At 34.7% G+C, this 27,844-nt stretch overlaps 1 protein-coding gene across 3 annotated transcripts in view; it reads left to right on the forward strand.

Annotated features, from left to right (window-relative positions):
• Positions 1–27,844, forward strand: part of ZNF800 (zinc finger protein 800) — a 50,426-nt gene that overhangs the window by 7,511 nt on the left and 15,071 nt on the right. For 2 of the 3 annotated variants that reach the window (XM_030932460.1, XM_030932458.1), the window contains 2 exons: positions 7,718–7,861; positions 9,978–11,670. In XM_030932460.1, coding sequence (XP_030788320.1) covers positions 7,718–7,861; positions 9,978–11,670 — 1,837 coding nt within the window. Of the gene's footprint in view, positions 1–7,717; positions 7,862–9,977; positions 11,671–13,208; positions 14,983–27,844 lie in introns of those variants that run through there. The other variant, XM_010378717.2, reaches the window with a different exon arrangement.

The raw sequence follows: 27,844 nt of genomic DNA on the forward strand, positions 1-27,844 counted from the left end.
ACTCAAATGTGAACAAGGAAATAAATATGACTGATGAACACTTAGAGGATTAGAATACCTCATCGTTATTTTAAATCTTAACTACCTTAATGAAAAATCTCTGAGGTTCAAAGGAAAAAATGATTCATATGTAACTACTTGTTTTGTATTCATGAGAAATTTTTTGAGATGCTTGTTTCTAAATTGTTATAAAGGGGGAATCATACATTTGCTTTACTTTAGGATTCTAAGAAATAGAATCTAAATTAAAACATTTATTTTTTCTCTGACTCTCCAAAAGATCCATTTCTTAGACTTTTCATCTGTAGTACTCATGGCATTGCTTTTATCTATATTTAATTTAGGAAGTATTGAGTGTATACCAAGTGCCTATCCTTATATTGGATGGTGGTATAAACTATTTTAGGGATTTTTTTGTTGTTTGATTTTTACTTTTGATAATTGTGCTCGACTAACGGATAATTTATAGGTCAAATTTTCTTGTGATAAGTTCAATTAAAATAGAATTTTACTTATTAGGGACAGTATTTATATTTCTGGCTTAACAGAAAAAATTGTTTGTTTTAGCTACTTTTAGAATAGTGTTTTAAAGGGTTTTTTTGGTTCTTTCTCATACCATGGAAATGAGAGCAATAGCTTTTCATATTTAGTAATATTACTTGTTATAGGTTTATTTTTTAAAATTCTTAATTTGGAATTAATGAAGTTATACTGTATTAGTTTATTATAGTTTTTTTTTATTAAGAAGTTAGAATTAGTTAAGTCATAAGTGCTTTGACTTGTTAAAAAACTGTCTTTTCGACAAGAACCTGTACCCAAAAATCTGTGTGGGTACAGAATTAAAAAAGATTTTTGGAATCTTTTTTAGAAGGCTGATATTTAAAAATTAAATTAATTATTTTCTTATTGTGTTGTGATCATATCTGTTCTCTGTTTTCTGTCATATTTTTACTCCCTTAGCTAAAGAAGTGAGGCAGTGAAACAGGTAATTTGAAATGGTACAATTACAAAGCCATTTTATGTTGATGTTTTGAATTGCATTCCTTTTAAAATGATATCAGCAAATTTGCCTTTTGCATTATGTTTTATTCAGGCAAATTCTGAAAATACTATTATTTTAATTTTCTGAGTACACAACAGTTTAAGTTAGAGGTGATTTAGAAATATGCTGAGTGGTACAAAGAAACTAATTTTGGATTAAAAAAAGAATTATTTTACTTCATTACTGTATCCTGTAACTAAGAAATTTTAATATCTTCAAGATAGTAATCTCTTGCATTTCTGATTAATCTAATATCTACTATGGTAACCCTTCTTTAGCACTAAGGCATTTAAGTTGATACTAAAACCTTGGGAGAATGGTACGGAAGTCTGGACTGTATAATTTGGGGACAAAGATCCCTTCTAGCTCTGAGGCTCTGTTCTTCCTATTCCACTCTACTCCCAAGTACACCCTCAATGACTCATCTATTTCTAGACTCTTTCCATTACAATTAGGTCACATACATTGCATTTAAAGAACTATCCTGGTGGTGCTAATATATCTTTGACAGATATTTGAAGATAGAACCCTGAAGTCCATGCTTCTGCTCTTGTTAACCTATAGAGTATAAATCAGTTAAGTCATAACAGGGTATAAATCAGGTTGAACAGTAGTAACATGTTAGGTTATCTACCTTTATCTTCAAGCTCAGATAGTTATCTTCAGCTGCTGTATCATCTCCTTTTATGTCTCACCTTCTGCCTACACTGGGCTGTCTATGACCAGGTATTAATTCCTATGTAAGCTGGAAGTTCATAAAAGGTTCTGTCTTATGAAGGAGTTGACTCATTTTTAATGTCCACCACTCCATGTGTGCTATACTGACTGCTTGACCGGTTTTAACCCATCCTGTTTGCCTGACACATGAGCTTTTGCTTTGAACTGTTTTCTTGGATTGAAATGACAAATTCTTATGGACTTCTGGTATCCCTTTATTAGTCTGCTTAACTTGCAAAGTTAAATTAAATGGGATTTTCTTTTTATAATAAGTAATACATGTCTGTGATTTTAAATAGTAAAGTACAGAAGGGTATAGAGGAAAAAATAAGTTTCTGTACTATTCTGTTCTTCAGTTCCCCTTTGCTCAGGCAACACTGCTACATGGTTTATGTGTCTTCTTCCAGAGACCTTTTATACATATACAAACCTATATCCCTCATTTTCTTCTTAACACGAATGGTAGCTCACTCTGCATACTCTTGTGTACCTTTGCTTTATTAACTGTAGAGTCAACTATTGTTGATATCAGTCCATAGACAGATGCCTCATTTTTAAAGAAGCCTGTGTGTTTTGCAGCTACAGGTTTTCCTGTTGGAAATTCCTGATGATTGGCTGACTTGAGACCTGCTGTTTGCTCTGAACCACTGGTTTCTTGTGCTACCTTGACTGTGCCTTACCCTTTGTGTAGTCTTGCTTTGGCTGTGTTGTCCTGCTAGGATCATGTTTGTAATTTGATGTCTTCAAATTTCCCTCCTCTCTATAACACTTTCGGTTTATCTTCCTTCCTCTTTGACCTCTCTCCCCAAACCAAAACAAAATTTTAAATAGCAGATAAAAAGTGTACTACCTTTACATGTCTATTAAATGTCTTTTATGTGTTTATTAAATTGGTTTAGTTGAGTTCAGTATTCTTTCAGAATCTCTTAGTTGTCTGCTAGAGGCAAAGGAACTATGGAATGCCCCTATGGTTAGACAGAGAAAAATGGGGAAAAGAGAAGGATAATAATTTTGTCTGGTATTCAAGACAGGTCTTTAATATGAAGCTGACATCTTCTTTTTAAATTCTTGAAATATATAATATTGTAAGAAGAGAAATATATAATTTGTAGAAAAAAGATTCTACATGTAGAATATGTTAGAGCAGTACATGCGGGGAACTCTTTTTTTGACTCAGGGAGGAATAAATTGTAACTTTAATAGTATGGTAATGAAAAATGAGAATTAGCTTCATGTGATGTTTGCTGTCATTATCTTTCTGAATTTGGGTTTGGTCATTTAACTTAGGCTTTTTTTTTTTCTCCTTGAAACAACTTTAATTGCAATTAGTTTAATCTCTGACTGAATGGTGATACTTCAGTCCTGATTCTGAAGGCAAAGCGTAGGGTGGACATGATTTTTCTGAGGTACATGGGAGAGTGCAATACTTATGATGGCTTTTATTTTTTTGTTGTTACATAGCAGTTACAGGAAATTTAAAATGGGGCTAGTTTTTTTTTTTTTTAATAAGAAAAAAGTAGATTTGGTTTTCCTTACATTCATTTTCAAAGCATGTCATCTGGTGTTACGTTCCCAAGACAACAGCTGTTTGTATTAGTCTGTGAGTTTCTCAGTGGGGGAAAGACTGTATCTTTCATATTTCCAGTGAGTAACAGTGTACCTGGTATTTAATTTGTGCTCAATAAGTGTTTGTTAGATTAAACTAAAAGATTCCCAAAGTAGGCGCTACCCTAAGATAATTTTATTCTACTTATAAGTTTATTGTGGTATGTGGCAGTGCTCTATAATGAACACATATATATATTTTTAACCAACCCTTACAGGTGATAGTTTTAGGACAAAAGTTTCAATTTCTTAAGTTTTCTTTGTATCTTTGAATCCTTATGTTAAGGATGATCAGTAAGAAATTTCCTTCAGGAGTTGTGATGAGGAACGTACATTTATTTGCTTGCAGTGTTCGGATGATATTGTAATTAAGTGGTCATCCTAAAGAAGATTGAGTTTATGTTTGAGCCAATAGTAAGCAAGCAGTATACCATTTAAGAAGCATTCTTTTCATCACTTAAAATGGGCATTGACCAAAATGTCAGTGCATTAAGAAAATGAAACCTTATCTTTGTCTAGCATAGAAGAGTTAGAATTAATGTTATCATATTGTAATGTGACTGCCATCCAACCTAATGTAAAGTTGAATACTGATTCCTTTTGAAAACATATTTTAAACATTTTCATCAGTACATGCAGTGCACTTGCTATTAAAGAATAACACAAGATAAACCCTTGATGAAGTTTAAGTAGTTTTTGTTGAGCACCTATTATGTGTGAAAATCTGGAATATACAGTCATTAATCTTTAGCTATCAAAAGCCTTTCCTTTGGAGGGCTGGATGTTTGAAAGGTACTGATCTATGTAAGCAGTAAGTGGTGATTTCTAAGATAATTTAAAACCCTAAGGCAAGAAAGAGAGCAATATAGGAAAAGAAGAAGGAAGTCAGCACGGCTGTCTGTTTCTCAACATCAAGAGCTGTGGAGGAACTTTATGTTGCTGTCTAGATGACCATGTCTGTTGTCTCAGGTGACAGGAAGTTTTAGCTATTGACAGAGGCACTTACAGTTGGCTGTGTCCAATTGTAAGTGAGCAGAGCAATCAGAAAATTGTAGCTGACTTTGAATAAAGTCATTCCGTCTCCATGGGGAAAAAATAACAAAATCTTAAATGGTGACTGAAACTAAGGGAAAAACTTTTATTATCTCTGTTTGTGGACTGAGACACACCTTATTTTTCTCATTTGTTAAATATATAAGTGGAATTAGAAAAGTTTTAAAGTCTCATTTTTGACTTCTCAGTTAACATAGATTATAAAAATCTTATTTTTAGAGAAGGTTTTTTTATACATAGAGCTCTATAGTATTTCATTTAGCAAATGTCAGTCATACATTATCCTGAGGGCTGGAGTAACGGTGAGCATCAGAGATATCTTCTCTGTTCTAATCTTCCAGTTTAATGGGGATATGGAAAAGTAATTAATTACAAAATTGTGGATAAGCTAGTATAGATGTCTAGGGTGCTATGAGAGTGTAGGTGAAGGATTTTTAACAAACAACAACAACAAAAAAAAAAAAAACAGAAGAAGTTGATTATTGAAGGCTTCCTGGAGGAAGTGACATCTATACTGGGATCTGAAGGATTATTAGAAGTGAATCAGATCAGGAAAGTGGGAGAACGTTATAGTCAGAGAGGATAAAACATAGGTGAAGGCCTGAAAAGTGAGGGAAAGGGAACATTTGGTGTATCTGTGGACCTGAAAGAAATCTGGACTGCTTGGATCAACAATAACACATACTTTCTCTCCCTCTCCTTCTCCCTTTCTCTCTCTCTCTCTCTCTCTCTCTCTCTCTTCTCTCTCTCTCTCTCTCTCTCTCTCTCTCTCTCTCTCTCTCTCTCTCTCTCTCTCTCTCTGTGTGTGGAGAGAGGGTGGCGGGGGTAAGGGGAAGCATTTGTGATTGATAATTAAGATTGATTAGTTAAGGTTAGAGGCAAATACTTTTTTTGGATGTTTATTGAGAATAAATATACAGTCCCTACTGAATATAACTAACTGTATAATTAGGACTAGTTAAGAAATTGATAGCCTCTTTATTTTTCTGTGATTGAGAAGCTGGTAGGCAAAGTGATATGTCTGATATAGGGATGCAGTCTTATATTTTACACTTGACTATTTTGTATGTATAACCTCATGTTGTTTACAGACTGATTATGCTTTAAATTTGCAGCCATGTACATGTATCCTGTTTAAATCTTAAGTTGAATTATTAAGTTAAACCTAGTTGACATATTTTGGTGTTCCTCTTCAATCTTTTTTGACTATCCTTAAAGGCAGAATTGAATCTGTATTATGGGTCTAGCAGGTTTTGTAGTTTAGAATCAGTGTACAAAAGTTTCCTGTTTTCTTCCCACTGCTACTATACTCACCTACACTTCCTGAGAACTATATATAGGTCAGTTAGAGAGGCTGAGCCAAAGCATTTTCTAAAATCAGTCTACCTCTCATAGTTTGTCACTCACTTATGAAGTTAACTATGAACTAAAGATATTAGCAGTCCGTTGCCAGGATATTTTGTAATGTGAAATGGACTTCAGAAATATATATATGAGTATTTACTTTTATGTAAATAAAAACACTCAGGCTATTCTCTGAATCTTTTTAAATTTATATTTTTAGAGTTTGTGGTAATAAGGACTAGTGGAGTAAACATAGATTTGGATTTGGGAAATGGTAGAAATTATTTTATTCTATACATTTTTTTCCAGTAGATACTCAAGTATATAATTTCCCTGGGATTTAGGTTCATATTTTCTTTAATAATTCTTCAACTTAGGTTTGGTTAGGTTTGTTCTATTTTACAACATGAGTAAACCAAAGTACAAAGATTATAAAGCTTTTTAAGGTCACAGAAGTAGATAATATCAGATTTGGAATCTCTCAAGACTTAGTAAAGTTGTGATAACCTGGTAACTTTTTTGCAGTAGAATTTTGAATGCTTGAATCAACAATAATTCTCTCCCCTCCCCCGCCGTGTGTATGTTGGGGTAGGGGAAATGATTTATCATCGTTTTCAAAATGATAAAATACACTTCAAAGATTAAATGTAAACATTGCAAAAGATTGAATCCGATCTATTTAACTTTTATAGACCCTACTATATTAATTATTCTTCTAAGATAGTTGATACTCTTTAGTAGTCCCAGTGCTTATTAAATGGTTAAATGCTTCTTAAATGACACAACACTTTGCACCTTGACAGTCTTAAGGATATTTTTCAGGGTACTTGGGTCTTTTTCTGTTCAAGTCAATATATTGTCATTTAAAAAAAATTTTTAATTTGAGGAAAGTAAAGGTACATTAATTAGTAAAGTACTGCAGATCAGTTTTGCCACCTTACCTGTGGCAAAGAGCTGTAGGAAAATAGTGACTAAAGACCTTCCGTTTGTATTTTATTTCTGATGGATGTTTTTATTTTAAAGATCGGGTGCTTTTTGCCATTTATTTTTTCTCTGCCTAAAGATATTCTTTCATAGTACTTAGATTCCCTAGATTAATAGCGTTTCTTCAACAAATAGTTTTTGAGCATTGTAAGAACTGAATACTTTACGCTTATAAATAAGGCTTATTCTTGGCTGCTTTGGAGTGTATAATCTAGTAGATAAGATAGGCATTAAACTAGTAATTACATCAATAATTAATTGTAATTGGGATGTTTTAAGGGAGAAAGGCTTTGAATGAATTTGTAGTGCCGTCAAGAGGCGTAAGCAAAGTTCAAAATTATGTCTCACTATGGACAAAGATTCTCTACTTTGTAGAGAATCACGCTAAATAGCCATAATCCCATGCTGGCCCAGAACCTGAAGTAATTTGAACTGAATTTAAAAAGAAAAGTCACAGGCAATCCTGTCATACAGTTTTGACTTTCTTTAAGGAATCGGGAAAATGTATTGAAAAACTCCTTGCTTACTTCCTTATACAGAAAAGAGCTTGAAAGAACCAGCCAAAAAGTTTGCCAGGGAATAATGGGGGAACGTTTAATTTTTCTGCCCTACTCCAAATCTGTTAAATCAGAACCTCTAGGGGAGGGCTATGTACATCTTTATTCCCAGCTCATTGTAATGATTAACCTTATGTCGGAACCACTGCCTTGGGATATATCAAGAATTAATTGGCTGCTGAAGTGGGAACGAAGCATCAATTTTAGTTGTCCTGATTTCCAAGTGATAGTAGAGTTTTGCTTAGAATTTAGTCTATAACGTAGTTCTACATATACTGTGGTAGAAATTGGCAATGCCTATATTTTGTTTTCAAAGACAAAATACACTTTGGTCTGTCAACAGTGGTTGTCCAGTTTAAAAGTGCATGTTAAAGTTACCTTTTGTGTTAAGTTTTTCTTTTCTTTTTTCTCTCAGGAACTAAACAACTTAAGCATATTTTATTAAAAGATGTGGACACTATTTTTGAATGTAAGTTATGCCGCAGTCTCTTCAGAGGATTACCAAATTTAATTACCCATAAAAAATTCTACTGCCCACCAAGTCTCCAGATGGATGACAGTAAGTTTTTTTCATATATTCAGTTATGCATTTTACAGCTAAGTATTCTTATACTGCAACTATACATTTGCATTAAAATGGTGTCTAGTTACTGATAATTTGATAATGATGTCTAGTTACAGATAATTTTTAGGTGGAGATGGAGAATAAAATTAAATACTTGACTCAGTGTTACATTCAGTTTCTTAGGTACTTTGATATCAATAGTTTCCACTTGGGTTTTCCTAAAGATGACATTTGAGAGGATATTTTTTTGTATTAAAATATTGGATATTGTTTTAGAATGTTTATATGGGCCATAAATAGATATTTCTTTTTACTCCTTTTTTCTTTAACAATTTGCAACTAGATGTGATTGATCACTTATTTAGATTTCCCTTAAGTAAATGAGAAGGTTGGGAATAAAGAACAAAGAATGAGGTAAATTTGTTCATTTCTTGGGAATGGTGGAGAGCATCAAAAAGTCTTTATTAATCTTCCTAGTGTTTTCTAGGTCTTGATTTGAAGATCAGGTTTGTTCTCAGAAAAATTTATATAAGTCATTTTCTCAGAAATTACATTATGTTACAGGCTAACTTGAGATCCAGTATAACTTTATGTGATAAAGGCAGATAGCAGACTAATATAAAGTCTTTCTGGAATAGAATCTTTGTTTTGAATGTAGTATATTGTCTTTGTGTGATTAAGCTGGCAATATATCTAATGGTATTTTTTTTCTTTAAAGAATTAATGTAAATTAAAAAAATTCAATATTGGGTTACCTTATTATTTCTTGTTTAGGGATTTAACTCTTTGTTGATTTACAAAATATAGAACTTACTTTGTCAGTCTGATACCATAGATGCATTGTGGATTCTGTGCATTTTTCAACTTAACCTTTTTGGGATCGGTATGAAATGCAATCTCCAAATAAGTATGGCTTTAATTATAACGAAGCTGGCTTAAAGTATATTATAGAGCATTGATTAAATAAAAATTTTATATTTACCTGGAAATTTTTCCTACTACTATTTGATCTTACTGTTCTCTCATTGAGATATAAATTAAAAAGCAGTCTGTAGAGATTCATTCCAAATCTAAACTTTAAATTAAAATACTAGTAGAAAATTAGTTTGACTTTAGGTAGTTATTTATTTTTTAGTTGTAGAGTTAACTTATAGAGTGAAATGGATAAATTGGATTTGCTAGATTATTGTGCACTTGTCTTGGCAATACTCATTCTAGAAATACTTTTGTGAAAGTATTTTTCTTATAGACACTACTTTATTCATCTTAAAAAACAGATGAATAGACTAGAAGAGCTATAATGAATCACTTCCTGATTGGTATAGATACCAGATTTGGTACTAAATTTGTAGCTAGATTTTAGAGTAGTAATACGTGGAATCCTAACCAGTGTTAGACAACTCTGTTACGATAGAACAATTGATTGCTTGTAGAGGGTGTAATTATTATACAAGGAAATAAAATTACCTATGGTTTTTAAATAAATCTGTATAGTTTTAATCATTTGTTTTAGTAAAATTGAGTCATGTTAAGAAGACGTGTAATAGGACTGAGTTTAGCAAATACTTCTACACATCATCCCATTTATGTTTACGTGTTTGCTTACAAATCTTTCATTTTCATAAGATGCTCAAATAGATTAGATTAGACTATTATGGATTAAGCTAATAGGAATGCTGTTATGTTTTCTAAAAAATACCATTTTTGTTTATGTAGTAACATTTTTCATGCTGTTTTATCAATCTTGAGTTATGAGAATTTGAGTTGCCTTTGCTAGTCTAAAACGTTCAGACTAACTATGAAATATCATTATTTAGGACACTTAAGTGCTTATATATTTTGTATTAAGTGCATTTGAAGCAAAAGTAGTCCTTCAGATTATATATGTTCCTTAACGTTTTTGTGTATCCTGATGAGAATTTAAATTAAAGGAAATTTTAGTTTAATACTAGTTTTTGTCTTTGTAGAATATTGAAAAGTAGATAATGCTCTTATAAAAATAAACTGGTAATATAATAGATTCTGAGATAAAGGTTCATATATCTTAAAATATTAGAGGGCTAGAGCAGGCTAATTACTTCAGATTAAAATGTTGTTTTTTCCTTAACAGACCTTCCTGATGTAAATGATAAACAAAGTCAAGCCATAAATGATCTCCTAGAAGCCATATATCCAAGTGTGGACAAACGAGAATATATTATTAAGCTAGAACCCATAGAAACTAATCAAAATGCAGTGTTTCAATATATTTCAAGGACTGATAATCCTATTGAAGTCACAGAGTCAAGCAGTACTCCTGAACAAACCGAAGTTCAAATACAGGAAACTAGCACTGAACAGTCAAAAACAGTACCGGTTACAGATACAGAGGTGGAAACTGTAGAGCCCCCTCCTGTTGAGATTGTTACAGATGAAGTTGCACCTACATGTGATGAACAACCTCAGGAGTCGCAGGCTGACTTGGAAACTTCTGACAATTCTGATTTTGGTCACCAGTTGATATGTTGTCTTTGTAGAAAAGAATTCAATTCTAGACGAGGTGTTCGCCGTCACATTCGAAAAGTACACAAGAAAAAGATGGAAGAACTAAAAAAGTACATTGAAACACGAAAGAATCCAAACCAGTCCTCTAAAGGACGCAGTAAGAATGTTCTAGTTCCATTAAGTAGGAGTTGTCCAGTATGTTGTAAATCATTTGCTACAAAAGCGAATGTAAGGAGGCATTTTGATGAAGTTCATAGAGGACTAAGGAGGGATTCAATTACTCCTGATATAGCAACAAAGCCTGGGCAACCTTTGTTCCTGGATTCTATTTCTCCTAAAAAATCTTTTAAGACTCGAAAACAAAAGTCGTCTTCAAAGGCTGAATACAATTTAACTGCATGCAAATGCCTCCTTTGCAAGAGGAAATATAGTTCACAAATAATGCTTAAAAGACATATGCAAATTGTCCACAAGATAACTCTTTCTGGAACAAACTCTAAAAGAGAGAAAGGCCCTAATAATACTGCCAACAGTTCAGAAATAAAAGTTAAAGTTGAACCAGCAGATTCTGTAGAATCTTCACCCCCTTCCATTACCCATTCTCCACAGAATGAATTAAAGGGAACAAATCATTCAAATGAAAAAAAGAACACACCGGCAGCACAGAAAAATAAAGTTAAACAAGACTCTGAAAGCCCTAAATCAACTAGTCCGTCAGCTGCAGGTGGCCAGCAAAAAACCAGGAAACCAAAACTTTCAGCTGGCTTTGACTTTAAGCAACTTTACTGTAAACTTTGTAAACGTCAGTTTACTTCCAAACAGAACTTGACTAAACACATCGAGTTGCACACAGATGGAAATAACATTTATGTTAAATTCTACAAGTGTCCTCTTTGCACTTATGAAACTCGTCGGAAACGCGATGTGATACGACATATAACTGTGGTTCATAAAAAGTCATCTCGTTATCTTGGGAAAATAACAGCCAGTTTAGAGATCAGAGCTATAAAAAAGCCTATTGATTTTGTTCTAAATAAAGTGGCAAAAAGAGGCCCTTCGAGGGATGAAGCAAAACATAGTGATTCAAAACATGATGGCACTTCTAACTCTCCTAGTAAAAAGTATGAAGTAGCTGACGTCGGTATTGAAGTAAAAGTCACAAAAAACTTTTCTCTTCACAGATGCAATAAATGTGGAAAGGCGTTTGCCAAAAAGACTTATCTTGAACATCATAAGAAAACTCATAAGGCAAATGCTTCCAATTCACCTGAAGGAAACAAAACCAAAGGCCGAAGTACAAGATCTAAGGCTCTTGTCTGGTGAGGAACAGTTACAGAGTTTTGCTTTTTTCCCCCCATCGAACTAAAAAAAAATCATTTGACCATAATTTATAGCTGGTTCCATTTTAACACGTTTGCTTCCATATATCTCATGGCAGTGGGAACTGCAAGAGTAATGTGCATATTGCATTTACCTCTTCAGTGACCTTTATTCCAGTGGCTTGGGAACAAAAGTTAACTTCAGAACTTATCTTCCACAGGACAATGCAATTAGTTATAGGTAGATGGCACAGGGTCAGTGCTTTCCTTTTAATGTTGTAAAATATATACGTTTATATTGGCTTATGTTTACAATAGAAGTCTTCTGTTTAACTAACTTTGCACAGGTTTAATTTGATTCAGTGACTTAGTCTACTAATTAATGAATTGTAGGAAAGTTAAATATATTAGAATGAACTTGTGAAGGTGATAATTATAGGAAAAAATATTTTGAGGCACTGTAATTATTGTAAAAATTATCTGTGACGGCTAAATAAAGTGCTGCACTCAGAAAAAAAAATCCCCAAATTGAATTAAAAATGATTAGCATTTATCATTTACTTTTAACATAGTGCTTCCAGGCAAAGGGGGAAAGTTGGTAAATAGAAGTTTGGATTTTTTTTCCTTCTCCTTGGGAGTGTGTGTTAGTTACTGTTCTTTAGTTTTGATCTATGGAAACAATGCTTATTTAGGTTTCAGATGCTCTTATTTTTCCCTCTCTTTTTAATAAACTTTTTGGTGATAATTTTAACATAGTTAATATTGTTAACTAGGGTTTTTTTTTGTGGTTGTGCATTGTAAGAAAAGTAAAATTAAAATTCATATTTGGAAGAAAGAAAAATACTGCTTTTTGGTTTTTTGTTTTTGTTTTTGTTTTTTTGAGATGGAGTATTGCTCTTGTTGCCCAGGCTGGAGTGTAGTGGTGCGATCTCGGCTCACTGCCTCCTCCGCCTCCTGGGTTCATGCAATTCTCCTGCCTCAGCCTCCCGAGTAGCTGGGATTACAGGCATGAGCCACCAGGCCTGGCTAATTTTGTATTTTTAGTGGAGATGGGGTTTCATCATGTTGGTCAGGCTGGTCTCAAACTCCTGACCTCAGGTGATCTGCCCACCTCAGCCTCCCGAAGTGCTGGGGTTATAGGCATGAGCCACCGCGCCCTGCCAAAAACTACTTTTAAAAGAAGGTTTGGAACAAACGTAGATTTTTTAAAAATGCAATATAAAATGAGTAGACTCGCTATACTTGTTTTCGCAAGTCTATATATATTTTAAAAGCTCACCTTCTGTACCTGTGTCCCTTGTATTAAGGCATTTAATGTATTTAATGAGTATTAGTTTCAGATTCAGGTTCTAAAGCAAAATACTAGTTTGAGTGCTGTGTAGGTTAAATGTTGTGGTTTGATTATCACACATTTTTTTATTTGTGTGGAAAACTTGAGATGAAACCATCTTTTAGAAGTAATTTACTGTTGCATAATTTTAAAAACAAGGTTTTATTAGTAAACTCAAAAGTGTTCATTTATTCCCATTTCTCCTCAGATAACTTCAAGTGATGTACGAAAAGGTTTGGAGTTCATTTTTGTGGAAAGACTTTAAATTGGTGTTAGAACCACTAAACATCTTCAAATGGTACTAAGAGGAAAAAAAAGAAACATTTTTCTAAATATTCAACTATAACTGCTGTTTTCTGACTAAAATAATAACCATCTAACCACTTGTTTCTAAGGCACTGCCTATTCCAGCACTTTCAAGTAGCTGTGACATTACATGTTGTCATCACAGTCCATCAGCTAACCACCCTTGACCTTGTGCATTTGGTCTACAATTTCTACAAAAATGTTACAAATTTTGTTTTCTAAACAATTTGTTGATTAAGTGTTCAACAACCTGAAGAAAATATCAATTTTTAATTGACAAAGACTTTATATCTTAGTGATTTTAGTTTTATTTCACTTTATTTGGCAACATTTTCATCTGAATTGTATAGATATATGATTTTCTAGTGAGTGTATGTTAGGAACAAAAGAAAATAGTATCAGCTACATTATAAATATTTAGCTTACTAAATATTTGTAATTATTTTTACATCCATTTATTTCTAGCTTGTTCTCCAGCACTTAAGTGTTTGAAAGTTTCATCCTAAAGTATACACTATAGGAAAGTTCCAGTTCATTTTCATGCATGGATTATTACATTTTTCACTTGTAAACGTAGGTTTTTATGAAAATTAAACATTCCCCTATTTTTCTTTAAATTTTATACAAAGCACTTTAATGATAGATGCAACCTTATTTTTCAGTTCCTATTTTTTTAAAGACCACACATTTACTAATGTTAATATAAAGGTAATAAATAGCTTACTGATATTTTATGGATGCAGACAATCCATGCACAACCACTTCTTATGATACTAGTTTATTTCCTTAAATATTGCTACAAAAGGAAGATGCGGGTGTAAGCCCTGTTTTTTTTTCTCCCAAGAAAAATCTTAAAGGACCACTTTAGATAATATTTGATTCCTCCTGTAAAATTTAGAAAATGATTAATTCTTGTCCATTTTTGTAATCAAGATTTTAGGAAAAACAGAAATACATCTATCTTTATGAAATTTTGGGCAGGTTTTTGTGTATCAATATTTTGTACTTTTTAGGGAATATTTTATTTTTTAGTTATTTGTGTCAAATTATAATTATAAAAGGTACAGCAGAAAATATACCATGTTTTTATATAGGTTCACACCTGTACTTAGGAGGGACCCTGTCCATCTATATACTTTTTGTATAAAATTTTAAAATGTTAAAGATCCACAAGGTCTTAATAAAATGATTCTATAGCTAGAAAAACATTTACCTTCCCAGTGCTTTGCACTAAAATATACTGTGAAAGGAAACTAGAAAGACTGTAACTATTGCTGGAAATGTTCTATATTGAATGTACATGCTCTTGTTGGAAAAATGTACTATATGTGATGGAAATAAACCAGACTCGAAGTTATTTCAGCTAAATGTGCTTCAGCAAAGGTGCATTGGTTGAAACTTAAATGTTTTATTATCAAATTTAAACTTATTCAGTGACTATGAGCAGCTACACTTGAATTATATTCTGATAGTTTTATTTCTAAGAAATAGAGTAATAATTTCTCTTTAATTTAAAAACAGATTTACTTTCCAAGATATTGAAAATTTGTACTTATAGATCTAACTTTAATAACTAATAGTATAATATATTTAGGGAACTAAATGTGTAGGTGGGTATTTCATTTATAAGCCATCTTCATTAGTTGCACATTATTAAACCTATATGTTTGACTTTTGCAAGGTGTTATCTTTTATGCATTCCTACACACAAGACATATTCCAAAGAGATTTTCCAGATAAATGCCAATAACCCCTGAAAAGATATGAGGATTCCTAAAAAGCTTGGGGTTGCTCTTTGCAGCATCCTCTCATTTGTGTGCCAGCCTTTCCCTCTCTGCTTGCTTCTTAAATACTATAGAGAAGAAAGAAAAATTGATGTTGGAGGTGGGGAGCCCATTGCTAGAATTCCCTTACTCTACCCACCTGTTTCTACAGGACCATTCACAGTATGTCTCCTCTGTAGTAATTCTGGGGCCACAGAATAGGAATCTACAGGAGGAAATAAATGAGAGTTCTAGAGCTGTCAAAAGATTTCATCTGGGTCATGTAGGAAAAATAGCACTGTGTCAGTACTTGCCTAAATTAGAGAGATTGGAAACATCATAATAGCTGGATTAATTGATAATGGCATATGTAAGAGAAGCTGAACTAGGACCAGTTTAGAAAGGTAGAACAAACAAGTGACCAGAAAGTATTGTTCTTTGTATTCCTTTCTGGTCTTCATCTTTCCTGATTTGACTTGAGCTCTGTCGTTTCAGGGGCTCAGGCTTAAGGCTCTTGAGAAGAGGCCTAAGAAGTTTGTGCCAGAAGCTTTTCTGCATGTAGACTACATAAACACATATTTAGGTGACTTTTTATTGTTATAGTGAGGATTAAAGCACACAAAGAGCCATCATAAACTGCTTATTTTATATAAGACTTATCTGGCTATAAATTATATCTACCTTTGCTGCTATTTGATCAGTTAAGAGTTTTCCTATAGAATTCAACTTACCATCCTTCCTAGAGATGCCTTCCATTCCTAAGTGTGGTGGAAGAGGAGAAACAACAGGTACAGGTTGCACTTCAACTTCATAAGTTTGAATAGTACAAATGAGAGCTGAAGTATAGCTGACATTGGGCAGGTGTTCACTAGACATGCCTTGAATACACAACAACCTTTTTTGTTTGTTTGTTTATGTCTCCATTCCCTCCCCCTCCCCTTTACTCTTTAAGAAGAAAACCTTTGAAGAATGTATGCATTACCCATTCTTAGGTTTTAGTTTTTTGCCTAGTTTTGTATATATGAATTAAGTTTTTGATTGACACAGGTTGCTTTAGTTGTTGAAATGTACCTTCAGATTTTTTAGGAACATATTATATTACTTTATGGTCAATAAATAGTCTGTTGTACTCAGTTTGCATTAAAGAGCCTATGGATGCGGTAGTGGGGAGTTAATGATTTTGCTATGGCATGAGGCTGTGGGTATAGAAAGAGGAGTTTCCCTGTAGGTGTTATGGTAAATACATGTGGAGATAGGTACAAGTGGCTATCATTTCCTGTTGTGAAGTTGCAAAAGATCTCTTCAAACAGCGTGACTTCTGAAAATAAGATAGAGATGCTTCAAAAATTTTGGAAATTATGTTTCCAGGTTTCCTGCAGTGACCCATTGAAGTATTCTAGATCCCTAGTTTGGAGTTGGAGAAGTTATTTTTCTAATGGAATCCATAGATTATCAGGATTATGATTTAGCCATGGCTTTCAGTTGATCTGAAGCCAAGCTCTAAGATATATGCGGCAGGATATTGGCTGTGCTGTTAGACAAAATCCTCCTGTACTCTGTGCTATGCCTTTTGTCTCTCTTTGACTTTAAGAGCTAAAGGGATCCTTGGTAAAATTGAAAAGGAATAAGGATCAGCAATTTCAGGAATAGCTGTTCTGTGGTTTTTAAGGTGTTAAACACATGGTAGAATGCAGATTCAAAACATGTCTCACTTAAAACCTACAATTATTTTGGCTTTTCTAACTTTCTGGATTCATTTCTCTCCTCCTAATTTGTTTCTATACCCTATTCCTCTGAGCTTCCAACTCCTACCTTGCGTTTATTTCTTCTAGTTTAATAGAAATCATTAGTACCAAGATAGCTAACGTGTTTTTTGGAAGGGTAAGAGTGTGGAAAATGCAGCTTATTTCCTCCTGAATCTTTATTGCTCCACACCAAATTTGGGAGGCTTATTATTTTCAAGCCTCTTCCTCTACATATTTTCACCACTACAACACCACAAACCAAAAGGGACCTAGCATACCATAGGTGCATCTGCTTGAGAAAATGCCCAGAGTTGGAGGTTTTGATGTTTGTGTCCACTCAGCAGAATTAATTTGCTTGATTGTCCATTTTTGATGTCAGGGACTGTCTTGATAATTTTGTATGGTGCCTAGCACATTTTCATGTATACCAAGACACTTTAAATAAATATTTGATAATGGCGTTAAGGCAAGGAAGCCTTTTCCATCTCCAAATTGTACTATCATGTATTTTGAGACTTCGAGTCTTAAAATTAATCTTCTCAATATTGATGAATTTCACTTATTTTTAGGAAATTTTTACCAGTGTTAAGTGTTTATAAAAAAGAAAGATAATTCTTAGTAATAGCTAATAATAATGAACATTTATGGTGTGCTTGTTATATGCCAAGCACTCTGCTAAATCTTTACACACATAATGTCCCTAATCCTACCAACAACTCTATGAAGTAAAACCTATTCTTTCATTATCCCTATTTTATGGAACAGAAAACAGAAACTTAGAGAAGTTCTGTGATTTACTTAGGTTCACATAGCTGGTAAGAAACTTACACTAGATCTGACAAAACCTGCGCCCTTAGTGCAGCCTTACATTTGCACATTTTAATATTTGCAAAGCACATTTACTACATTATCATTTTGTCAGCTTAATGTAATGATCTGCAACTTTAGTTGGTGAAATTTTTGGATCCATAAATTGTTTCCTATGTGAGACCTTGTGCAAGTTTACTTAAACCTTCCGTGCCTTAATTACCTATAAGGGGGATTATAGTTACCTATAATGGGGCTATTATTTCTTATCTCATAGGTTTTTCTGAGGATAAAATGAAAAATACCTATAATGTACTTAGAATAGTTCCTGGCATATCACAATAAATGTTATATAATATTGCTGTAAGTGACTTGCACAAACTCAAGTATGGAATTTTTTTACCTATTTGTGGATAGAAATTTATGCATTAGATGAGAGAATTTTATTGCTACACATTCATTTTTATCTGCTGATTTTGTATTGGGACAGTGAAGGCAACCAACTGTATTATTTGCTACTAATTCTCTTCTAGTCAGATACTAGTAGTTTATCATTCTCATACATTTTTCATTTACTTTGAAAAAGACATTAGGGAGTTTTAAGCACATTGATTTTAAGTTAGGCTTTGTTTTTATGGTTTCTTCCCAAAATAATACATATATCTCAACCTTTGCATTAGTTATTTGTCTCATCACACAACTGTTTTACTTTTGGTCATGTGTAAGATACTGACATGAAGCAAATATTAATTGGATAACATGCTAAAATATTTTGATGAAACAAAACTTGTAGCAATGTAGTACTACTTGAAAGGAAGCATTCAATTATGGAAATAAAAGATTCTTCAGGAGAGCACGATTTGGGCTGAATCAGAAATTTCTTTGGTGAATGTGTCATGAAGAGATAAAAAGAGAATAGCAATTATTAAAAGTCCTGTCAGTGGTTGTCATTTGTGGCAGTACTCCACATTTTAGCTAAGGCCCTAGTACTGTTACATTATCTGCTGAGAGAGTTTACTCTCACACCTGACTGTTTTTGATCTGACTTTTTAAATGATAAGGTGATGATTTTAGAAATGTCAGTGTTCAGGGACTAGTATAATTTGCATCTCCAGAGAACCTTTGAGTCCCTAGATTTGGATGACTCTTTACATCCTGAACTTCAGATCAGATGCTGGTATTCTTATACCTGTGCAGCTTCTTTATGTTTCTGATACTCAAGTGCTTGTGTCAGGTAGCGAGAACATATTCCTGGGATGCAAAACATTGTAATGTTTAAACAGTAGAATGTTGTGATTGAAAAAATAACCAAAATAAACAAAACAACCTGTCTTTGGATGCTTGAGCATCCTATCTGGCTGTCCTGCTCTGTATAATCTGGCAACATTTTCAGTACAAGAGTATGTAATGATGTTATGTTCAGATGAGAAATTATACCAAAATGAATCTTAGGTGCATTTAGCTTTCATTACAAGTTAGGGTTTGAAAATTGGATTTTAATCCCATCTGTTTGTGGGACTGTCCTGAAAATAAATTAGCTCTGAGAAATAGAACTGTGGCTTTTAGTCAGACTTTCACAGCTGTGCAAAAGTGTTTTTAAAAACAATTGAAACTCTTCTTACTTTGGTGTACCCAAACCCTGAAGTACCTGCTAGTTGTGACTAGTAGCTTTTATTTTAGATGGACAGAAAAAGCAAAGAATACTTTTCTTCTAAGAAAAAAATAGTGAAGTATTAGGAACATAGTGTGCACAAAGGATTGAATTACATGAACCACCCAGGACTTTTAGGGAAATAATTTTTATGTAGTTTCCTTCAGTTTTGACATAGAAGTTGTTAGGGAGTAAGATGTTAGGGTAGTTTTATGTAAACTTCTCTAGGAGAGTAGCCATGTTATTTGCATGCCTCTTGCTTATTAGATATATATCAAATTCCTTGTGATGCAGTGCACTGGGCATTTGTAGATGTTTGGGAATTTTTTAGCCTCATTCTCCTTTCTTTGTGTAGGTAGGCTTTGAGAGGATGATAGGGTAATGAGGCCCATAGAGATAAACAAGAACACATTTAGTGAAACTTACAAATAATTTTCCGGACTTAGAAGTTATACTTTCCACAAAATGTCTTCCCAATTTTCCGATTTTTCCTTTCTTTACCTGGCCATCTTGACTAATCAGCTATTGTTTATTGTGATTCTAAGAGAACAACTTCACTTATTTCCCATAAAATTCAGCCACAAACAGATTTACACATACATAAGGGCAAGAAATTTTTAAAGGAGTTTTTGGTTTTGTTTTGGTTTTGTTTATTTAACTGCCCTGGATATCTTTTTAATTTCAAAGTGCACAATTGTAATGGTAGGAGGTGTTAATTTTTAAGGTTCAGGATAGAGACCCTTCTCTCTAGAACAGTTAATTAGGGGTAAGTAACACTGTTCAAACCACAAATGCTGCAAGATGGAAGTCAGACCTACAATGCTTGGATTGCCAGCCATCATCCAGCTTGCCATGTCATCTAATTGGAGGTGTGTGAGTGCATATGTACCCATATATACAAATGTTATGTTATGCTCTTTTTTTGAGTTGCAAGCACAGAATTTTACTTGGTAACTTCTAAGGGGAATTTTATTAGAAGACTTTATTTGGGGTAATATGGGAGATGTGAGTGACCAGGCCTTATAGGAATCCAAGGGTAATTGTACAACTTGGCTTCACCATTCAGATTTCAACTAGGTAGGTGTTACAGAAATTAGAAAAAAAGAAATCAGTGCAACTCTAGTGTGTGGATGTTGCCCTCGAGCAGCAGAAGTATTGCTTCTCTGCTGCTATTAGTCCTTTTCAGACTGCTTTATTTTTTTTTAAATGAATTACCTTACCCTGTGTCTTCTCAATATGGTCATAACTGCCTCGTTCTGCCCTCTGCTCTGTGTCTTTCAGCTACTTTCCCCTTCCGTACAGCTTGAGTTCAGTCTCCCATAAGAGGAAATCTAATTAGTCCAGTTAGATACATTGCCTGTTGGGCAAATCTCACATGTCAGGCCCCTTCATAGGTTGCTGGTCAGTCTGTAGATTGGCTGCTCTTGGGACAGTTGCTCTCTCTTGGTCCTGTCACTTGTGATCATGGTGGCAGAGTCAGTGGCATAAAACATGGCCCTGGGCCCCATAGTAGGAATCTTTTGGTGGGAATCTTTTAAAAGACGATAGTCCTAAAATGTGATGAGCTTTCCAGTATACATGTTTTTCTTTCTTTTGAAAGGTGACAGAATGAAAGGCAAGTTGTGATCTTGACTGTTATGTCAATGCAATATCAGCAGTCCTTTCCATACTGAGAAAACGTCTTTTGATCAGTATCTGCCTTTCCTTTTCTAAACTGCCTGATGATGATTCCTTCTTTGGCTTTGTAGATTCATAGACAGCCTAAAGTTTTCACTCAGAAAGAGCCATCACATTTTTTGTAGCAGCGTATTAGGCCACTGTGTCAGTTGCTGCTATTTTCCAGACATCCACAATTATGCTGCACAGTTTGAGCTGGTGATTTAGTGAATCCTCAGAGTATTGTTTCTGCTTTTCTATTTGTGCTTTCCACATTGGGGCTTACTGTGCAATGGCTGCTTTATATCCTGGCATTCATTCCTTCAATGACAGACACTATCCAGCATCCATCATATGCCTAGCATCATTCCATTCTTTTGGGGAAACAATCATACAATGGTTAAAGCACAGATTTTTTGAGTCAAGAAGACCTGAGTTCAAGTCCTGGCTTCTTTGCTTACTAGTTCTGTATTGTGGGCAAGTTACCAAATCTTTCTAAGCTTCAATTTTCCTGTCTGTAAAATGATTATATTAGAAACTACCTTATAGGTATGTTTATTGTGGGAGTTTATAAAAGCTTAATGATGTATATAATGTACTTAGCACAATACCTGGCTCAGGGAAGAGCTCAGTAAATATTGCTGTTGTAGTGATCACTGAACTTGTATCAGTTTCTTTCTGAAATGCTTTCTAACACTTAGCTTCTGGTTATCTTGCTTTGCCATTTGATATTCGTTGCCTTCTTGTTGGCAGTAATCCAAACGTTAAATGAAAAGTCAAATGTAACATCTGTGATAAAGCCAAGATACACAGAAGTTTATTAAGTTAGAGCACTTCGTTATTTTATGGGCCTTTATGCTGGAGTTTGATGCCATTTTTTCGTGGCATCTTTTGCTAATTGTTCAAGAATTTGCTGATCTTTTATGATATTTTGCTTCTTCATGATTAATGTCTTATTGAACAATATGTAGTTTTGAATAGCAATACTCAGGACACTTTTTTTTTTTTTTGTAAACATTAGGCTGTGGGTACAGGAATGTATTTTGAGTTTACAAGCAAGAATTGTCTTCTTTGTATCACCAATGCCTTATAGTGTACCTAGCACACAACAGTTGCTAAGAGAATGTTGGAGGAAGAAAGAAGGAAGGCAGGAACAACACTTTAGTTATCTTCAGGCGTATCATTAGTCAATAGTCTGTCTTGGCTTTTACTTCTTTTCCCATCACATGATCTAATCTGTATAGCTTCTCTACATGTGAGATTCCTCTTCATTTCTGGTTACTTATAGTTTCTGTTGCCTGCCTTCATCGTGTGAACCTTCTGGATTCTGTCATTGCTACTAAGTAATAGTGACAGGTTCAAACTCATGGTATGCTACATGGGCTGTATTAGTATTAGCCCATATATAATTGCATGCTATATAGGTGTGCATTTAGTGATTTTTCTTGATAATTCTTAATATTTACCTTTGTTTAATTCATACTTAATCTAATTCCATGAAATGCAGCTCACCTTTCACTTCGTGTTCCACTTCCAGATCCAAACAAAGCATGCCTACAATTGTTGATTGATGGTGCTTTCTCTCATTTACATAATCTTAAGAAGTGGAGTTGATTGGTTATCATTTCATTTATCCTTGCCTGTTTCAAACTTTTCACACTGTTCTTAAGCCTTCAGCCCCGTCTTTGCTTCCTTTATAAAAGTCAGATCTTGCTTATATCATGACAAAAAGTAGAGGACATTTGTTTACGCTCTCTTTGCACATCAGGACTATTTTTTATCTGCTGTCCCTTCTTTGGAGGAAGAGCTGTTCTTCTGTTCCAAGTCCAGCACTTCCACCCTTGCCTGTCTACTTCACTGGACTTTCTTCCAACAATTCCTCCTCTTTACCCCTCCCCAGCTTCTGTTTCCCTGTCCACTAGCTCGTCTTCCTCAACCTACAAACATGTTCAAATTCCTTTCAGTCAAAAAATAAACTTCTGTACTACCTTGAACCTAGTTACTGCCATCTAGTCTGTCAAACTTCCATGTTCTCTCATACTACCCTGTGTTAGTACTGATTCTGTCACACTGTAATTGTTTATTTCCTTCTTTTCCTTCTACATCAGACTGTAAGCGTCTGAGAAATCTGTCTCTTGATCATGGTTGATTCACGAAAGCCCACGCTAGTTCCTAGTGCATCATAGGCATTCAGTAAATATTTTTTTGAATGAATGGATGAACAATGTTAGAGCCATGCCTATGCCATTCACTTTGTGAACCATCTGTAATTTTTTTCTACCCCTACATTTCAGTTGAAAGTTCACTTGAAGGTCACCATATAAATGTGAAATCTAGTGACTTCTCTCTTTACATCATGCTTGACCTCTGCAACCATTAGTGCTTACAAATTTACCTTTTTCACATATTCATGGTCACGTATAACTGGGTCACTTTGGGCCAGTTCCAGTATGCATTCAGAAGAAGCAGACAAGCCCCAAACCTTTGGAAAGTAATGAACTTCTGTAATATTTTAGTGAAATCTTCTAATGAGATAGAATTATACAATTACATAAAGCTCAGCAAACTTCAAATAAGTTCTCTTTACCCACCTTTCTTCCCAAATCCTTACACAGCTTGGCACCTTCAATCTCTCTTTTGTAACAGTTCACCCAAAACTTGTACACTTTTGGTCAAAAACCCCTTGTCCCTTGTCCCCTTTTTTCATATTCTATGTTTATTTTCTTCCAAGAACAGATTATTCTTTCCAGTTTAAATCACTTTAGCCTCTTTTGACTCCTTGCAACCAAGTTCTTTCATAAACCAGTTATCTTACTCAGTATTTTAGAAGTCCAGGAGCATTGTCTTGGTTTCATTTGGTTTGCCCTTACGAACTTTCTTTGCATAGTTTTATTTAATCTCAATGCCTCACATCAGTGAGTTTTCCCTGACCTCCTGGGTGTCTCCCTTCTGTGTCTCTGTGGTGCCCCATTTATAACTCTCTTGAAATAATCTATTTCTATCTCTTCTCTAAGCTATACATTTCTTAAGGGTAGGGGTCCTGTCTTTTTTTTTTTATACCCCTGTATCTAGCATAGTACCTGGAACATGGTGGGTGTTGACAAATGTTTACTGGACTGATGTTTCTGTGAAATTTAATACTTTCTCTTTTGCCACTGACTTTTGTTTTGTTACTAGGTCTTCAAACATGGATTAAGATTTCCTTAATGTCTTTTTTTCTTTTTTTTTTTTTGAGACAGAGTCTTGCTCTGTCACCGGGGCTGGAGTGCAGTGGCCAGATCTCAGCTCACTGCAAGCTCCGCCTCCCGGGTTCACGCCATTCTCCTGCCTCAGCCTCCGGAGTAGCTGGGACTACAGGCGCCCGCCACATCGCCCGGCTAGTTTTTTGTATTTTTAGTAGAGACGGGACGGGGTTTCACCGATTTAGCCAGGATGGTCTCGATATCCCGACCTTGTGATCCGCCCATCTCGGCCTCCCAAAGTGCTGGGATTACAGGCTTGAGCCACCGCGCCCGGCCTCTTTTTTTCTTTTTATATACTCTTAGTGATTCCTCTATTCCTAACATATCACTTACCACTTCTATAAAGATGACTCCAGGTCCGTTTTCTAGTCTGGCCATTCTCCTTAAGACCATTTGTTTTCAAAGCTGCATATCAGACATCTCCACATGAATGTGTCACCGGTATCTTAAATGCAACAAAAAACTCAGTAATCCAAACTTATCTTCCTTTTAAAATTTGTTCCTCCCTATGTGCTCCTTGTCTCAGTTATTCTAACCCCTACCCTTCCGGTTACCTATGCTAGTTGGAATCCTGGCAAATGCCTTAACTTCTTTCTTTTATACTCTCCCTAATCTGTGATCAATGCCTATCCATCCTGCCTCTGCATGTTTGTCACATTTGCTTCCCCTTCCCATCTCTACTCTTAGTAGTTTTGTTATCGCTTACCTTCACTATTGCAGTAGTCTCTTAACTGACCTCTTCTCTAATCTGTCTTCCATGCTGTTGTTAGAAATATCTTCCTAAAACACAGATCTGTTGTTACTGTATGTTCATCACTTGACTAATTTACTTATCTTTGAGGTCTCTGCCAAATGTCACTTCTAAATAAAGATAAAGTATGTCTGCCTTCCTTGTTTGTTTCATGTTCCTTTCCTACTGTCATCTAATCCCATTTGTAATTATGTTTATATTTGTGCATTGATTTGTTTAATGTCTTTCTTCCCACTGGAGAGATTTATGTAAGGGATTAGGGAGAGTTATGTAGACCCTGAGGCCTAGCACATGCTTGGGACATAGTAACACTTAAAACATATCTGTTGAATGAGTGAATGGATAATAGCAAAGTACAGGCAAACAGATACCAAGAAGCAAAGGCATGGAAATTACAGGGTCCTAGACTCTTACTACATTCTCACAGACCTTAATCTGTAGTTTAAAATAGCAATGGGTTTCTCCCTTTTGCTTTTTGCATTTATTTCCCTAAGGATGAGAGTGAACACCTTAACTCCTCCACACTGACACTTTAGTGAGGGCACTGTGGAACCTTTTTAATCAGAAGATGGAACCAGGCTTGATGATGATTCAATCAAAGCAGTTTTAGTGTCACACTTGTCTGATGGAAGCAATTTGTATTTCTGAGGAAATTCCAATCAAATAACAGATCACTAGATTTTTTTCCTGGTCTAAATATTATTTTTGGGCATTTCCGCAAAAAGCTTTTTGGGAAAGGTAGTCCTTACACTGGGGCTTGAATAATTGTATCTCTGTGCTTGGTCTTGGAATAATTCTGTCTCTGTTGGAATTGTGCACACGTTGAGGCCTGAGGCCTCATCTTATATAGGGCCTTCACTGTGTGGCTTTTATCTATTCAGCATCTTAGGAGAGAATCATATTCAACATAGTTTTGCTTTAAGCTTTTTCCTTGGTAACAGCAGTTTTGCCTTAAGTTCTAAAGCTTAATAACGAAACTGTGTTGAATGAGAGAACCTTTCCAAACAATACACTTTTCGATGTAAGCTGAGTTTGTTCATCCAAAGTCATCAAGAATAGGTTATGTTTAGAACACATGGAATGAATAAATATTAGTGAATTCATGAATATAGTTCATGGGCTAAACTTTATTGGATTTTAAATTTCTTTATATGTAATTCCATTTACCCATTTATTCAGCCATCTACACTTGAGCAACTACTTTATGCCAAGGACTGTACTAAACATTTAGGATTTGAAGAAAAATACGACTTGATTACTCTCAAGAATTTTATAAGTCTAGGCTTTTTTCATGTCTGAGGCCAGAGTGATCTTTCTTTTCCTTTTTTTCACTCAGGATGAAGTACATAGTGGTGTAATCCTAGTTGACTGCAGCCTCCAACTCCTAGGCTCAGGTGATTCTCCTTCCTCAGCTTCCTGAGTAGCTGGGATACAAGCCTGTACCACCACACCTAGCTAATTTTTATTATTTATTTTTTGTAGAGATGGGGTCTTTCTGTGTTGCTCAGGCTGGTCTTGAATCCTGACCTCAAGCAATCCTCCTGACTTGGCCTCACAAAGTGATGGGATTACAGGCATGCACCACCACACCTGGCCTTAGAGTGATTTTTAAAGTGCAAATTCATGCTCTTTTTTTCCAAGGCCTCAGCTTGGAATGTCCTCTTGTATTACCCACCTCTCTCCTTTCAGGACTCATTTCTTAGGAAACCTCCCTGTCTCTCCAAGGCAGCTGAGTACCCTTCAATATACTCATCCCACCCTCTCCCTCTCCTGTTGTGGCAGTTAGTGCCGTGTTTTGTAACTACCTGTTTATTTGGGTCTCCTCAGCTAGACTGAAAAAGGCCCTTGAAGGCAGGGCTGTGTCCTTGTGTCCTGAGTGCTGAACACAGTACCGAGTACACAGTTTGTGACCAATAGAATTTGTGGAGGGAATGCATTTTGGATGGAGGCTGTTGGTTAAGTGACCTGCAAAACTGCTCCAGTATCATGCCAGGATCAGTCTTCTTTGCTCATTATTGATGAGAAGCAACACTAACTTATGTCTTTATTCCTAACTTAATTATACTCCCAAGTACACATTTGCATGCTTCATTACATACCTGTAGTTAGTGACACTGATAAAGTATTTTTTCATATTTTAGTTCTCATATTTTTGACTCTTTATTTTAACTTTGTTGTTGATTGAATTGAGTATTTGAGTTGCTGTTAGTATAAATAAAGTTTTCCTCTTGGATGACTTACCATGTTAATAAAAAAAAAAAAATCACAAGTAATATTATGCGCTAGTGATACCTTGTGATTTCAAATTTATTTTGTTCCAGCAAAGAACCAGTTTGGGTCTCTTTGGAGAAGGGCATACATCTGAGTTGACCTCAACTTTTCTGTAGGAGAGATTATTGAATCTCCTATAAAGGATTATATGTAAATATATAAATTAACATTTTACAAAGTAGAGTGCCTGAAACATGAATATATAAAATGTTATTTTCAATGTACTAGAGTAGAGGAGTTTGATATTTAAAGGAGTTCTGTACTTTGGTAAAGCCACAATTCTTTTGATTACACTAGTGGTTGGTTATTTAATCAGGATATGAATTCAAATAGCTGACAAAATTTTGAAAAAAATGCAGATGTCTGGCTGACTCTGGCTAACATCTATCAGATTGCAATTTCTAGTGGTAGTGTCCAAGCTCCTATATATTTTGTACCAACTACACAGGTAATTTGATGGGATAACCAGAACTACTCAACTATATAAACCAGAGAACCTCGAACCTTAACATATGATCATGTGGGACCTTGTTAAAATGCAGATTCTGAGTCAGGAACTCTGGGTGTGACCTTTTTTCCAGTTCCAGCGAGCTCCATGTGATGTTCATGCTGATGGTGCGTGATCCACACTTTGAACAATAAGGCTATAAAT

This window comes from Rhinopithecus roxellana, chromosome 6, assembly GCF_007565055.1.
Source record: "Rhinopithecus roxellana isolate Shanxi Qingling chromosome 6, ASM756505v1, whole genome shotgun sequence".
In the NCBI taxonomy this organism is placed as follows: Eukaryota; Metazoa; Chordata; class Mammalia; order Primates; family Cercopithecidae; genus Rhinopithecus; species Rhinopithecus roxellana.